Raw genomic sequence first — 17,605 nt, 5'->3', positions numbered from 1 at the left:
GGTCACAGTTATGTTTTTATTACAAAAAGATCACAAGAAGAACTGTCAGTTCCCTTTCGACTGCCGAAGAGTGCAGACGTGCCTGGTGCCCGGAGAGGTCTCTCCGTCGAAATCGGACGTGAAAAACAGTGCCCCCGAAAGTGCGAAAAACGGGGAAAGTAAAGCAATGCAACGGGTGCCACCGCTCAGGATATCGAACAACGGCGAAACATACGCCATAAACAAAACCATGGACGTTCAAGAATGCACAGAAACCGAAATGGAAATCATACAAACGAGTGACGAAAGAAATACCACCAACAACGATCTAACACAACAAGACGAAAGCTGGAAGGTCGTAACTCCCAGCAAAAGAAGAAAATTAACAACAAACGCAGATACTAGGAGGGCTGCAGAAACAGAAAGAAAGCAATGGCTCCAGGAAATTCCTCTACAAAACCCCTTCAGCGCACTGCCACAAGAGAAGGAACCAGACACAACGGAAAAACCGACAACACACAACACCAAACCACCACCAATTTACATTGACGCGCAGATAATAGACTCCCTCCTCGAACTGCTAAACAACACGGCAGGTAAAGACAATTACAACATCAAACAACTAAAATTAGATCAAATAAAAGTGCAAACCAACATCCCAGAAACCTACAGAAAAGTGGTAAAGCTGCTAAAGGAAAAAAACGCTGGATACCACACCTACCAATTGAAATCCGATGAAAGCTACAAAGTAGTAATCAGAGGATTACACCCAAGGACAAACACAAGCAACATATGTGAGGAAGTAGCCAAAATCGGACACCAGCTAAGGGTAATAAATAACATAACAAGATTTGATACCAAACAACCACTACCGCTATTCCTAATAGAACTAGAACCGAACAAAAATAACAAGGAAATCTACGAAATAAGACAAATCCTAAACACAATAATCACAGTTGAACCACCTAGACACAAAAAGGACATATCACAATGCATGCGGTGTCAACAATATGGACACACAAAAAACTACTGCAACAGAAACCCGGTGTGTATCAAATGCGCAGAAAAGCATCCAACAACGAACTGTCCATACACGGGAAAAATAAACGACGTAAAGTGCTACAATTGCAGCGGAAACCACCCAGCTAACTACAAAGGCTGTCCAGCCAGAAAAATACTCCAACGCAAACTATCTTCGCGGCTTGGAAGCAAGACATACAATTACTATCACACACAACAAGACAGCGCAGAAACTTAGACACCAACAAACTTACAGCACACAACGAATATCAACCACAATAACACCAATACCTCTGGTAGTCGAAGCTACGCGCAAGTAACCAAACAAATAACACCCGTAGACAACCAAAACCAGAACAATAACACCAATGACGCTACAGAAATCAAAGAACTACTAAAGCAATCCATCAAAAACACCGAAATGATAACAAAAATGATAAGCGAACAAAACGCAGTACTCAAACAGCAAACGCAACAAATCACAGCTATGTTACAATTACTAACAAACATACTAAGCAAAAAATAAAAATGGACATACTTAACTCTAACAGCCTACAACAAAGGGCCCTAGAAACCAAAACATTCCTGTATCACAACAACATAAACATACTACTCGTATCAGAAACGCACTTCACAACAAAAAGCTACATAAAAATATCGTTCTACACCATATACGATACCAAGCACCCCTCAGGAAAAGCACACGGAGAGACCGCAGTAATAATAAGAAACGACATTAAACACCACCTACACAGCCAAGTTAGTAAAGAACATATACAAACAACCACCGTTACCGTACAAACTAGCAGCAATCGTCTACAGCTGTCAGCAGTATATGTACCACCGTGACACAAAATTACAGCACAAATGTGGGAAGAATACTTTCAACAATTAGGCGACAAGTATATCGCAGCAGGAGACTACAACTCAAAGCACACAACATGGGGATCAAGAATCATTACACCTCGAGGCAGAACCCTGGAAAAACACATCAGGAAAAACAACCTCAATATATTATCCACAGGAAGACCGACATACTGGCCGACAGACCTGAGCAAAATCCCTGACCTACTCGACTTTGCAGTCATAAAGGGACTAAATGGAAATAAAATAAATATAGCACCCAGCCTCGAGTTTAGCTCCGATCATACACCCATAATAATAACATACAGAAACAAGCCAATACTCTACAATAACCCAGAGACACTATACAACACATCCACCAAATGGCAAACCTTCAAAGAAATAATCGAGAGCAAAATCAACTGCAACATCCCATTGAAAACGCCCGAACACATCGAACAAGCAGTAATAACACTTACAGAAACTATACAAGAAGCAGCACGGGCAACCACTAAACCCGAATCTACCATTAGACAAATAAAATTAGTCCCACCAGACATCCTGGAAAAAATTAGAGAAAAAAGAAAAGCGAAAGCAAAATGGCAAAAACATAGAACAAAAGAAAACGAAAAACACCTAAACAAACTTGCAAAAGAAATAAAAAACAAAATAAAAGAACACAACAACAACGAATTCACAAAGTTCATAGAGTCACTATCTGCACACGAGAATTACATCTACTCACTATGGAAAGCCACAAAAAAAATAAAGAAAACAATAAAACCAGCCCCCCAATACATGGGCAAGAAGCAACGAAGAGCAAGCCGAAGAATTTTTCAACCACCTATGCAACACATTTACACCACACAATATCAATAACAGTAACCACAATTGTAATACGGACGACGATGCGCTAACCACTAGCACCGCAACTGACAAGCAATACACCATGCCTAAAACAACAGCACAAGAAATTACAAACATAATCGAAAAAACAAAAAACAACAAAGCACCAGGAATCGATCAAATCAATGGTAAAATCTTGAAAAACCTTCCTCCAAAAGCGATACGACTAATCACTATAATATTCAATGCAATATTAACAATCCAATACTATCCTAAACTATGGAAACTAGCACAGATCATAATGTTACCCAAACCAGGCAGAGACCCACACGAAACAACATCTTACAGATCAATATCACTACTTTCCGTGCTCTCCAAAATACTAGAAAAAGTAATATATGCCCGACTAAAACCAATAATAGAGAAGGAAAAATTAATACCAGACCACCAATTTGGTTTCAGAAACAAACAATCCACCATAGAACAAATGCACAGGCTCGTCAACGAAATAATACACACAATAGAAAACAAACAATATTGTACAGCCCTATTCATGGACATAGAGAAAGCATTCGACAAAATGAACCACGAAAGCCTACTACAAACAATCAAGAAAGAATTCCCGGAACAAATATACCAATTAACAAAATCATATATAAGCAACAGAACCTTCACAATAAAAATCAAGGACGCATACTCCGAAGTCAAAGACATCAAAGCAGGGGTTCCGCAAGGAAGCGTCTTAGGTTCAATACTATACACATTATACACGGCCAACATACCAACAACTACCAATAGCAAAATACTGACATTCGCGGACTACACAGCCGTACTATTCAGGCACACTAACCCTGTAACAGCAGCCACAATATTACAGAAAACACATCACAAAAATAGAAAAGTGGCTACAAGACAAACAAATTAAAGCTAACCCTACAAATGCAACCACATCACATTCACACTGCGAAAACATATAACACCAAACATCTTCCTGAACGGCACGTAAATAACACAAACAAGGCAAGTTAAATACCTTGGACTTGACATAGCAAGGAGACAAATGCACTGGCTAACAAGCCGAAAATCCAAACTAAGCACAGAAAGCAAACTAAAAATATACAAAATAATCATAAAACCAATCTGGACATACGGAATTCCACTATGGGGAACAGCAGCAATGAGCCATATAACCAAAATTGAAACAATGCAAGCCAAAATCCTTAGAACGATAGTAAACGCCCCATGGTACGTTATAAACGATGACATTCGGAAAGATCTGGGAATACCAACGGTCAAGGAGGAGATTACCAGACTTGCAAGAAGGTACAAAGAAAGAATAGAAACACACCCGAACCAGCTGGCAGCGGAAACGAACAACACAACAAACATCGCAAGAAGACTAAAAAGGAAACACCCAATACATCTCATAAAAGATATAACCTAGCAAACACGAAGATGGCATCCCGCTGGGGATAGCCACCCACATGCTATATTTTTATTTTTATTTTTTTTTAAATCACTAAGATATAATATTTTACTAAATGTCCTTCTGGTCAAATTGTAAAAACCAATAAATAAACGAAACAAAAAATGCTCCAATGCTCTTCTTTTTTAATTCTGAACGTTGTAATCTCTAGCAGGCAGGATGGGGAGTTGCATGAGTAATCTTGAGAACGAGACGGATAAAATATCTTATCTCGGATATCCGAGACGGATATTTTAAATATTATTTTTTATATTTTATATTTTAAAACGTATTATGTGTTTAATAATAGATGACGATTATGTGTACAATGAAACAAACAGTTGTTTTTGTCTATTCATATTTAATTTGAATTAGTAAGATATATGTATTTAAGTTAATACGTATTGTAATATTACTAGGTTGGGAACATAGAACCACCAGAGATCAGTAAGCAGTAAATGGCAAAATTGACATTTGGAGCATTGGCATTGGTTGTGCCATCGTTTATTTTTTCGTTTACTACTCGATATGTTTACGGTTTTATGCATTTATTATTTTTTATGTTTAGAGATATTGCAAAAAATCAAGAATCTCGTGATCCAGAAGAAACTTATTCTTGTGCGGACAGCAAATTACAAAATAGAGGTATGTTACATTTTTCTATGTTATTATATGTAACATTTATAAATTTAGCTAATGGTTTTGAAAAACAAAATGTTAGAAAGAATGTAGATTTTAATACAATTGAAATTTGATAAGAAATAACTGTAAACAAAAAATGTATGGTCGTAAAATCTTTGTAAATTTAATTTTATTAATTATTTTACTTAGATGAGATTATTCACGCATGAGACAAAATCAATACAGTGTTATATTTCACAAAATCTTTCTTTATATTTTGATAGTCTTGGAACTGCGGAAATCATTGTTTTTAATTTTGTTCCCTTAGAGTTTACAAGAACTTCCGTTTCTATATACAACTTAAACTAACGTATTTATATCTAACTTAAGATTAGACTCCGTTATTCGCATTTACGCAATATTTACAATTTGTACACCTATTACATTACTATTATGTTCGCAATGTTTATAACTTTATCGCTTTTATCATCACTCGCTTCGCCATCAGTTTCTTCTACCTTCTTTCCTTCCCCGCTTCATTTTCTTCCATCTTATTCTATTTTTTATTTATCACGATTCTACCTTACTTCCATCTACTACCTATTTTTGCTCTTTTTCTAACTTCTGCCTTCAATTTATTTTTCTCTTTCAATACCTATTTTTTTGTCTCTTCTACCTTCTTATTCTTACCTTATCGTCCAAATCTATTATTTGAATATAATACTCAAGCTTGTTTGAAATTATACTTCTCCCAATAGCTTTAGAGTGCAGCATTCCTGTTTTTTTTTTTTTTTTTTTTTTTTTTTCATTTGTTGTGTCAGGAGAGAAGGGTTTTTAGAAGGGATGGTTTAGGTAAGCTATGTGGAGAGTTGGTCTCTTTACATTTCATGGCATGTTAGGAGATTTATATTGTTTAGTTTCATTTTTGCTACAACATCTTCTTGTCTAAGGGATGCATTTCAGAACTACCAATGTTCCTCCTCTATTCACTATTGATCATTTTATTCCTTTGTCTATCACATATCCTGTAGTTACTGTATATATTATCCTACATTCACCTACAGAAAACTAATAACATCAAGCTGTACCTCTTTTGTTTCTTTTTGTGTCCGTATTGATTAATATTTAATTTGATTGTTTAAATCTTATAGACGTTTTTTGAGCTTCTCTTGGATGCTTTAGGAGATCAAGAGATAGTATATTAACATATTAAAACAAAACCATTTGCTGAATTAGTTATTCATAATATAAATATTTAAATATATTAATTTAAGTTATTAAAACTTACTACATATACTTTGTATTTTAGAAATGCAGTTATCTTCAGATTACATAGAAAGATACTTAGGAAAGCTTGACATGATGCAAGAAAGTAAACTTATTCAATTGAGACAAAGCATAAAGGAATTAAGGGGAAGTTCAATACCTGGAGATGCAACTCTTCTAAGATTTTTAAGGGCTACTGAATTTTCAGTTGAGAAAGCAAAGGAAATGCTAACACAGACATTACATTGGAGGAAGAAGCATCAAATTGATAAGCTACTTGAAGAATATGACATACCACAAGTAGTGAAAGATTATTTTCCTGGTGGTTGGCATCATTTTGATAAAGGTATCGTTCTTTTTATTAATGTTTATAATGATAAAAATTTTTTATTATCTTCACAATAATTAGATATTTTATAATTAATTATAATATGAAGTAGATACCAAAAATCAATAAAGTATATGGTAATAATATTACCATAGATATTTCACATATTTTTTAATAGTACATATTTTGTTACATTTGTCTATTACTTTCTTTATTGCATTATATATCTTAAAGACACACAAAGATATAAAATTATATTAATCAATGAGACAAATATTTTTTCGTAAAATATTATATTTAGGATAGACTGAGATCGAAAGTAATAATTTTATTTTGAAGTACGATTTCATAAAAGCTGTTAGGGTTAAAATTGTCGGTAAAGAATAGACATGAGAAAAAATATCACAAGCTCCTTTTAGTCTGAATTTTAATACTATATGAAGTCGATAATAATGCAATTGTAATTTTAAAAGATTTCAAACTATCCAATTAATCCTCAAACAGCGGAGGATATTAATTTCAATATATGGAAATATTACATGTTTATTATTTTCTACGATACATTATTATGTATTATGCATTTTTCTCCTTTTTATTATTATTATTATTATTATAATTGTTATCATTATGCAGTAATATTAGAAACTATAACAATTTTATTTTTTTAGTGAATTGTAAATATTATCATATAAGTGTAAAAGGTTCACGCTGAATCTAAGATAACAGTGCTGAAAAATATGCTCGTCGTAGTTCTTTACCTACAAATTTAATCTTTCTTTTCGCTCTTTATTGTTTTAATCGTTGTTTCTATATTTACTTTTGCTGTTATATCCCTTGTGATTATACATTTGATAAAGTTTGATCTTACATTTCACTATCTACCTCGGTAATATTATAATACTCTGAAGAGGATTATTATCATTAATTTAACCACCAAGCATAAAGTTAAGTGTTCTTCATTGTTTTCCGTAATTTATGTTTGCTTATTAAATTTTGCACTTTGTATAAACTATATCTCAAATCTGTTACCACCATAAAGTGGAGCTCTTAAATGTCTAATTTTGTTGTGTATTTATCTTTGATTTTTACGAGACATAGACCATTAATAACAAATAATTTTATATTATACAATTTACTTTTGTTCATCAAACATATTTTTCCATATTTTGCATTGTTTTTAATATTACCATTAGTCTTGTCGCGTATAATATTTAAACCTAACTATTCAAAATCAGTTGCAGACATTTCTTTTATTAAAGGTAAATTTATTTTTCGCCCAATTAGTAATTCAGCAGCAGCATATGTATTGAGTACTTTTATACCACGGACAATTTATTGTCAATCGAATATCAACCAATCTATATTGCCAACCTTTACTATAGCCACTTTCAGTTACCGATAATAGGTTCTTTAAGAAACTTACCTTTTCAATTCGATAATTTGGCTTACTGTGATTATAAAATGTAATTCAACATGGTTTTCTTCACAAAGTCACTTAATATTCTGCCACAGAAAGGAAAAGACCTTGATTAATGATGCGATTGGACGTTTTAAACATATGTTGGAATTCAGGTAGGGAATAACTCGTAATTACAGGACAAAGGTATTTATTCTGTAACGCAGGTATGCAATATGTAATGTAACACTGAAATTGTAATGGCTAGTAATGAGTTGGAATCTCACTTGGTGACATTTGGATAGAATGTGACGTGCAGGAAAGATGTGGCGAAAGGGCGGATTTTGGGAAACTATTTAAAACTATTGGTTCGTGAAATTTTCGGAGGTGCGGAAAAGCGATTGTTTATTGAATATTTGGGAAGAGAGGTGGTAGTTTAAATGGAGAAAGTTGAGGTTTTATAGGGCGGTTATTTATGGGGCTGCAGGGCCTAATCCGCTTTGGCTCGAAAAGGTCACGTTTTGGAGATGATGGAAAACAGAATGGGTTGAATAAACAGTGGAGATAGAAAATAGTATCAGTAGAAATAGACAATGGAGATAGAGAGCAGGGATTATTATTTATGATCACGCTTGTTGGGTCTCCAATACCTTCACCTACTTAGACGATAGCATAAAATTAAGATAAAGATTTGATTTACATGACGTAGATTCTTGCGTAGATGTGTACATATTCACATATGTATACAACTAACGTTACAACTAAGTACTAGCGCAAGAAGGAATGTTACAGTGGTAGGGGATATTTAATGATCATAAAAATGTTTGGAGAGGATGATAAGAGATTAGAATAACAAGAAACTTATGATCAACTAATATTATTATAATAAGAACTTAAGATAAAACTATGACAATAAAGATATTAAAGCTAGATTGTGTTCGTAGGAATTAAGATACAATAAATGACTATATACCTTAAAATTTTATGTCTAAGAAATGAGACTTATAAGAGATAATAATCCGATTGATAAGAGTATGGATAATAATTACATAGTGTAATCGATAACGCGACGTTTGACAGAACGATACAATTTGTGTACTTGATTTTGAAAGAAGTCAATAAATGAATTAGATTAAACTGGAGCTTAAAATCAAAATTCTAGCTAATACGTTTAAGACTAAGTGTTATAACATACAAAGGTGATAATACAGTATATTCAGAGTGTGATTATAGTGGCTATTGTAACTAGGTTGCTTCGATTGGTCAAAATTGGCATAATGCGACATTCGAATTTAATACTGTAATCATTGGAAGATCGTGAAGGCTTTTTTTTTATTTTATTTTGTTTTTTTTTTTACAATTTGTCCTGAAGGACATTTGGTAAAGTGTTATATCTTATTAGTGAAAAAAAATAAATAAAATAAAAATAAATATAGCATGTGGGTGGCTACCCCCAGTGGGGTGCCAGCTTCGTTTTTTCTAAGTTATATCTTTTATGGATCGTGAAGGTGAGTGGCTATTGTCACGACCGGCTCACTTTAAAATCGGAGATAAAGATGTGGCGGCACTCGGCGACAATGTATATCGCTGAAGTGCCTAATGAACCATCAACATCCCAACGGTCCTTCCACCGAAGGCTCTAGAAGAAAGAGCGCGTGGCAACGGCCGCGGACGCCTGGCAAATGCGTGGACGGTGGGGATGTTGAGGGATAACAAAAGAAAGCGATCGGATCCGATCGAAAGTAAAAAATCATAAGAGCTTCAGTCTTAAAGGTCACGCTTAGAGCTCTGAAGTAGATTGTAAAACCAAGTGTTAGAAGAAAAATAAAGTTTCTTTTTTTTTATTCTTTTTTGTTGTTCTTTTGCATAATTTTACGTGACACTATCCTCGATTTCCGAAAGGTCTTCTTCCAGATAGGAATATCCGCTGTCCGTAATACTTGCGCGGCTTTTTCAGGTATCATAAGTGATTATGTCCATTGGCATTCCTCGATGCTCACTTCGAAAATGAAAGTCGAAGGAACAATTGACGAAGTTGCTTATTGTGAGTTGTAGCGTTCCTACGTTAGGTCTGGGTTCTTCATGGAGTGGAATATTCGGCAGAGAAGTTTGAAACAACCAATATTATAGAGTAATATCGAATACCAGGACATGTGTGTAACCATAAATGGTTCCCTCAGTCTTTCAGTTAATAATAATCGAAATAATTGAACTCGTCTAGATTTTTGTTTGCGTATTTAAGTTCGGTTAGATCTATGTTTCATAATTTTATTGGCTGTAGGAATGTCGGATCCAAGCGAAGCGATGTAGCAATCACTGTCCGTAATATTAATTGTAGAGATACAGTACGTCATGTTTTTATCTGTCATACCTTTTTGGTTCTAGTATGTGGAAATTAATGTAACTTTTATATAGTCCTTGTATATGTAGTATTCCGATTTGTTGCAAGATTATATCCTTCGTGTGTTCTTCGTCTCCACCGCAAAGAATGGTAAGAGTTGTTGGTTGCGTGTTACGTATATGGAATGGTTGTAACTGATGTATTTCCAAATTTCAGGAATTCGCCTTACGTAGGATAATAGTTTTTTTTTTTTTAATTTTATTTTGGTTTTTTACAATTTGTCCTTATGGACATTTGGTAAAGAGTTATATCTTATTGGTGAAAAAAAAAATAAAATAAAAATAAATATAACATGTGGGTGGCTATCCCCAGCGGGGTGCCAGCTTCGTTTTTTCTAAGTTATATCTTTTATGAGGTCTATTGGGTGTTTCCTTTTTAGTCTTCTTGCGATGTTTGTTGTGTTGCACGTTTCAGCTGCCAGCTGGTTCGGGTGTGTTTCTATTCTTACTCTGTATCTTGTTGCGAATCTGGTAATCTCTTCCTTGACCGTTGGTATTCCTAGGTCTGTAGGATAATAGTGACTGTATTTGCTTTGCTTACGTGTAAATCGGAGCATACGAATTTATACGGTCCCGCATATATTGGATTTCGTACTCGTATTCGTTTAATTTAAAGCGCCAACAGACTAGTTTTAAAGTTGGGTTTTTATAATTAAACGAACACTATAATGATCTGTGATCTGTATATAGATAGGATGTGAAATACTTTACAAAGTTTATTATGGTCAGTAGTTTCTATAGTTGAACAATTCTGTCTGAAAATATGCGATAGACAGAGTTTAATCATTCCGTATCTGAGACAGTACACCGCTAATTCTGACGTTAGATACGTCGCATGTTAGTGTAAACGCTTCCGCGAAGTTAAAATATTGTAGCAATAATTTTTTGTGTTTTAGAAAGCTCCCTCCTCTTCATTTTTCCATATATCCTTCCATTATGTCCTTTTATAACAAGGACGTCAACCATACCGAGAAACATTTTAATGTCTGTGACTTAGTAAGCGTGGCATGTTGACAATAGTTACGATCTTTCTTGAGTTTTTTGGCTCCACTCCCTTATCAGAGATTCTATGGTCTAAATATTTGAATTGCGTCAGAAATTCCTTCTTATCTGGTTGGAGCTTCAAATTATTTTCGCGGAGTCTAAGAAAGACGTTATTTAGTTTCTGGTTATGACTATGTAAAGTGAACTGTATATCACTATATTGTTAAGGCATACAAAACACTGCTTATTGGTTAGTCTTGTTAAACATTATTCATGAATTTTTGAAACTATACAGGAACATTTTTGAGGCCGAAAGGCATTCTCACGTATTCGGAATGAGCATTGGAATTGATGAAGACAGCTTTTGAAGAGACGCAAAGGTCCATCGGAATTCAGGAGATGGAACTTGTTTTCTTTCGTTTGATTTATTTATGACGATAATAAGGGAGGTATCTTGATTCCAAACTCTCACAATCGCGCATGGAACCAATAGAGAGTAGTTATCGGTTAATTAAAGTGATACGACCAATTCCGTGAGATCCAGGGTTTTCGTCTGAACTACCGTTTCCATCCTAGGACTGATCTTTATGAACGTAGTAGGCGATTGAAGTGTATTGTAGTAAGAAATACTGGCACTGTGAAAGGAATAGGTCTCATTGAAATAGTAAAATGAGTAATACGATAAGATACAGTAAAGGATAAATCGACTATGCATTTTCGTGATCTAAGAAAATCAGAACTGAGTAATCCGTTAAATGGAACATGTAAGAAGGAATCCAGAACTTGGAATTTTACATCTAATTTTACTTTATGAATCTCGAGATCGATGACTGTCTCCTCTATTATATCTCCAAAGGGGATATTATATGCGCATAGAGAAATTTGTTAAAGCACTTTGTATTGTAGCTTTACGTTACGAAGCTTGGCATTGGCGAACTTTCTGAAAATGTTGACTTTCGAAATGCACGTCCCTATAGTTATCAGAAGGAACATTAGCAGAAGTAATATCTTGAATCTATTGTCTGTTGTTATTATATTGTCTTTTCCTACTCTCGTGTATTAAATGTAGTTGCATTGTTTGAAGCAAATTGTTTGGGGCTAAGCTCACGGGATTGATCGTTTGCGAATCTACTGTTATAACTATTAAGTCTTTATGAATTTTGTGATCTTTAATTCAATTCGTTCTTTAATTTAATTCAAGGCGTTGTAATAATTTGGTTGCGGATTTCCATACCATAGGCGTAACGCCTTTTCCTCTGCTACAGTAGTTATAAGAGCGCAGTTAATTGTACGAAACTGCGATTATTTTTAGCATTTGCGAAATGTGTAGATGCGTATGACGGACAAATTTATTTACAGTCATATCGTTTACCATCGACAATCGTTCTATTTAAAGTCTTACCATCGATACTAATATGAGTAATGAATGCCTAAAATCCAGGATGATAGATCTTCTAGTCGCTGATAGAATTGAGAAACGTCCTCGTCTCGCTCTTGTTCGATAATTAAGTTTTCTTATTCTGATATAGGCTAATTAAAAGTGCAGAAATTTCTGACGTTAAACCGCAATGAATATCAACTTGTTCATTAGCTTTGCCGGGAATTTTACTCTTTGCGAATAACAAAGAGGTCCGGTAAACCAAGCTATTTTGTTAATACTAATTGATCTCAGAGATAGGATATAATTAAATTTCTTGTACTACATTATGTAGGTATAATGCCAGAAAAACGGACCGGAAGTTGCCTCCTATATTTAACAATATAGGAGGTTGTGTTCCGACAGACAAAATGTCTTCTGTTTATCTGTCTCTATATTATAACTAGAGATTATACTATGATCAGAGCAATCTTTTCTTGTAATCGATGAGGTAGAATACACTGCGATCGTTATTCTAATTAAACGTTCGAACGTCGGAACTCACTGTGTAGCTTTTATCTCTGTCTCGTCTGATAACTGCTGCTGGATCTGTGTGCGGGTTTTAAAAGTTGTAGAATGTGAATCTTGCCTCCGTTTGTAATTTTATCTTCGATTCGATGTCACAATTTAAATTGTGAACCACGAATAGTGCGATATTATTCGTTTCAGAGTTTCGACAAATTTCGTAAAATGTCGAATCCAATGTCTTACCGACTGCGTCTATTTTATGTTGCAGTCCAGATAGGGAATAACTGTTAATTATAGAACAATGGTGTTTATTCTGGTATACGATATTTATCCTATCACCGAACTTGTAACGACAGGAGATGAGTTCACATTTTGCTCGGTAACGTTCGGATAAAATCTGACACGAAAGGATGTTGGTGAGAGCGCTGATTTTAGGAAATAAGACTATTGGTTCGTGAAATTTATTGGATAATTTATAATTTATTACCAAGTTGTTCTATGCTTGTTCTACATCATTCCAAAGAAATAATGATTTATCTCAAAAGAAGTTCCAGAAATATCCCCAAAAAAGTGAATTTTTTATCAGTCCCCCTTTTTTTGAAAATCGAACATATAAAAGTTGTTCTGGATTGTTCTAGTTGTCCTAAACATCGTTTCAAAGTATCATTTTCATATCATATTTAATTTAGGAAATAATTTGGGAAAGCTGTACCCATAAAACAATGGACATTTCTCTTTATTTTAACAGTGATGATATACAGTAAAGGATTCTTCTTTGGAACACATATTTACACCTTTAGAATAAACCAGAATAAAAATTTGGGAACCGAAATATAAATATAAAGGGTAACTTTATTATCGACGCCATTCGTTGACGATATTTTTCAATTTTTTCGGGAACAGAAATTGTTCCAGGCTTGCCTGTTTTGAACAATTACCTACGCCACTAGAACAACTATATTATATTATTATTTTTTTTTTTTTTTTTTTTTTTTTTTTTTTTTAGGTGAAAATGCAATTACGCATACTCAGGTGCGCTAGCATGTCCGACAATTTTTTTCAGATCTTGTTTACGTGGAGGCCGTCTGTTGGGACTTTTCGGGCTATCTTGGATATAGTAGTCCGATAAGGCCCCATGGGTCCCTATCCAACGTGATGCAAAATTCCTCCCATCTTATTTTTTCTATTTTCGCGAATCTTCTTACTAAGCTCTTTTATTTTAATTCTAAACTCCTCAATCAATTGACCAATGTCCTGTAATTCTCTTGTTTTGGTTCTCTGAGCTTTAAGTTTAAACACCTCCTCCCTAAGTATCTTTAGTTCTTCACACCACCAATAGTTTCTACGTTTTTTCTTGTAGGAGGATAAGCTTTTTGTAATTCGGAGGCACAGTAGTAGCCTGGAAACATTCTGCATGTGCCTCTTCGTCGGTTGAATTATGAATAAATAAGTTCTGATGATTGAAGTCAAATTTTAAAATAAAATTATCTGTATCCATTTCCTTCGTTGAGTATTTAAAATCATCGACATTACGTCCCCTCTTAATAGTTTCAAGATCATGTAAACCGTAAGTATAATCCGAGGCTGACAATATGTTAAGTATTTTACTTCCCTTGTGTTTTTTGCTGGTCCTCCGTCCGTACTGACTATGTCCAGAAAGCTAGTTCTTCCATTCGTGTAAAATGTATACCTTTTATTTATTCCAATGGGTACAATCCCGTTTTTACTTAGCATATCCAATAGATATGTTCCCCTACGATCCGTTTTAATGCCACCCCATGCGGTAGACTTGGCATTAAAGTCCCCTACGATCATCATCGTACGATGCCTTCTCTTAGATGTTTTAATCGTGGAGTCCAGTTCATTTAGGTAAACATTGAACTGCTAATCCCCACTCTAATTCCCACGAGTCCCTTTCTTATATCCAGGGTGCCATCCGGATATTTTCCTTCGAATAATATGATTCATAGGGAAACATCCTCTTTGTCATCGTTATACCAATATGCTTCTTGTTGATATGGTTCCGAGATGAACACCACATCCACTTTAGGCGTACTGGTACATCAAATCTTGTATTTACAGTTTACAGCGATTTAGGTTTATTTGGAAGATTTTAATCTTGACCCGCTAATGAACCCGTAACGTAATTTTGATTTTTTCTTATATCACTAACCTGTTTGATTGTGTGCCTATATGTAGGGAATGCCCGGTGAACCTGTCACGTGTTTTATATTGACTATCCCTCTCTCATTGCACATAGCACAACGTGGTTCATTTTTGCAATTCGAGATATTATGATCACTGCTACTACATTTCCTGCACAATTCCTTACCCAAACTTACGGACTTACATTGATTAGTCGTATGTCCAATCATATGACATCTGTAACATTTTTAAATTTTGGGTATTATCCTTGCTGTAGCGATTGTTAAACCTGTTCTAATTTTTATTGTTTTATCATCATCCGGCATACATGACGATGGTATTACTGCAATCGCTCGCTACATCCCCCATTGTGTTGTTCTGATCGTTTTTATGTCGACCCAGCTTCTTTCCTTCATTTTCAACTCATTACTGAGTTCCTTTATTAATTCCTCCTTGGTTAACAGCGGATCTATATTTTTCATCTCTAAGGATTCTGTCCTGTAGTGGTATCAGCTGAAGTCTTTCTTCAGTCAGCCTTCTTATGTCCTTTATCACCTTTGCCACTGGTTTTTCCAAGTACACTTAAAGTACACTTAGTCTCCCTCGGTGCCTGCCTAGCCTTCATTAAAATTTTGTATGTTTCGATCCACTGAACAGTTTCCTCTACTTTTACTATAATTGCTTTCGGTCTATTTCTTCTGCTAGCTATCTCCCCTTCTATTCTCTTTTTTACCTTTCTAATACTATTTACCTCTATTATTTCAATATTTTCTATTTCTTTCCTTTTTCTCATCCTTCTTTCCTGTATTTTCCAATCTCCGTTATCATCTTCTTGCGTATCCTCATTTCCGGCGTTTGCTCTACATACATCGGCACATGTGACTCCACCACATTTTACTCTTTTTTTATTTTCTTCTTTCTTCTCCTGGGCTGGTGATATTTGCTTTCTTTTTGCCGCTTCGATCATTATTTGGCTTCTACTCATTTGAGCTTCTTTGTTGTTATTCATTTCATCTGTACAGCGTGACGATGTCTGTGTCATTGTATCAGGCCTGTAAGTATGAAATCGGAATTTGCCTATAGATGGCCCTAGCTGATAATGTAGTTTTCATTAAACTGCGTCATTAATGCCAAAAGTCTTTGTTGACATCTCACAAACATTTTCGACTTACAACAATACAAGTTTCATACAACAGCATAATTTGTAGTAGCGTTGAACATGTCAAATTTTGTGCCTGGAAACTACGATTTGCGGACAGCATTGATTTTCTGTTACCATTTGAAGAAAACTCCTGCAGAATCGCATCGAATGCTTGTCGAAGCTTACGGTGAGCATGCTCTTGGTAAATCACAGTGCTTTGAGTGGTTTAAAAAATTCAGAAGTGGCAATTTTGACGCGAGGAACGAAGGACGTAGAAGACCACCGAAAAAGTTTCAAGACAGTGAATTGCAAGCATTGTTGGATGAGGATGACGCTCAAACGCAACAACAACTTGCTGATCAATTAAACGTGACACGAGAAGCCGTCTCCATACGTTTGAAAGCCATGGGAAAGATCCAGAAGGTGGGAAAATGGATTCCACATGAACCGAATGAAAGACAGCAGGAAAACCGAAAAACCATTTGCGAAATGCTGCTCGCCAGATACAGAAGAAAGTCATTTCTCCACCGAATTGTGACTGGCGATGAAAAGTGGATATATTTTGAGAATCCTAAGCGTAAAAGTAGCTCCAGGCGAACCATCGACATCGACTACAAGACCAAATCGCTATAGACGGAAGACAATGCTGTGTGTTTGGTGGGATCAGAAGGGTGAGATCTATTATGAGCTGTTAAAAACCGTTAATACTGAGCGCTACCGACAACAAATGATCGATTTGAATCAAGCTTTGCGTGAGAAACGACCAGAATATCAAAAAAGGCAACGCAAAGTAATTTTGCCCCATAATAATGCACCATCGCATACAGCAAAACCGGTCAAGGAAACGATTGAAGCGTTCAGTTGGGAAATACTTTCGCACGCGGCTTACTCACCAGATTTGACTCCGTCCGATTACTATTTATTTGCATCGATGGGACACGCATTTTTTGACCAGCACTTCACTTCTTACGAAAATGTACGAAAATGGCTCGATGACTGGTTTGCCTCAAAAGAGAGACAGTTTTTTTGGCGTAGCATCCACCAATTGCCAGACAGGTGGGAAAACTGTATAGCTAGCGATGGGCAATACTCCGAATAAAATATTTTTAATCATTTTCATACAATAAACGTGTATTTTCTATATAAAAATTCCGGTTTCATATTTACATACCTGGTAGTTCTGCTTTCGGAGATTACTTTCTTGTCCGTCCCACCACTTGTTGTCTTTCTTCTCCTTGGCTTGTTTGTCCATTCGATCAGTGATGTAGCATACACGTCTATCATCC

General features: G+C 35.2%; 1 protein-coding gene across 3 annotated transcripts in view; it reads left to right on the top strand.

Annotated features, from left to right (window-relative positions):
* The window catches only part of LOC132907523 (protein real-time), a 61,347-nt gene that overhangs the window by 20,611 nt on the left and 23,131 nt on the right, over positions 1-17,605 (top strand). For all 3 annotated transcript variants that reach the window (XM_060960698.1, XM_060960699.1, XM_060960697.1), the window contains exons 7-8: positions 4,722-4,798; positions 6,084-6,386. In XM_060960698.1, the coding sequence (XP_060816681.1) occupies positions 4,722-4,798; positions 6,084-6,386 (380 nt within the window). The remainder of the gene's footprint in view (positions 1-4,721; positions 4,799-6,083; positions 6,387-17,605) is intronic.

The sequence above is a fragment of the Bombus pascuorum genome, chromosome 5, assembly GCF_905332965.1.
Source record: "Bombus pascuorum chromosome 5, iyBomPasc1.1, whole genome shotgun sequence".
Classification (NCBI taxonomy): Eukaryota; Metazoa; Arthropoda; class Insecta; order Hymenoptera; family Apidae; genus Bombus; species Bombus pascuorum.
The sequence above is the reverse complement of the archived record's forward strand: the minus strand, read 5'-3'. Positions and strand labels throughout refer to the sequence as shown.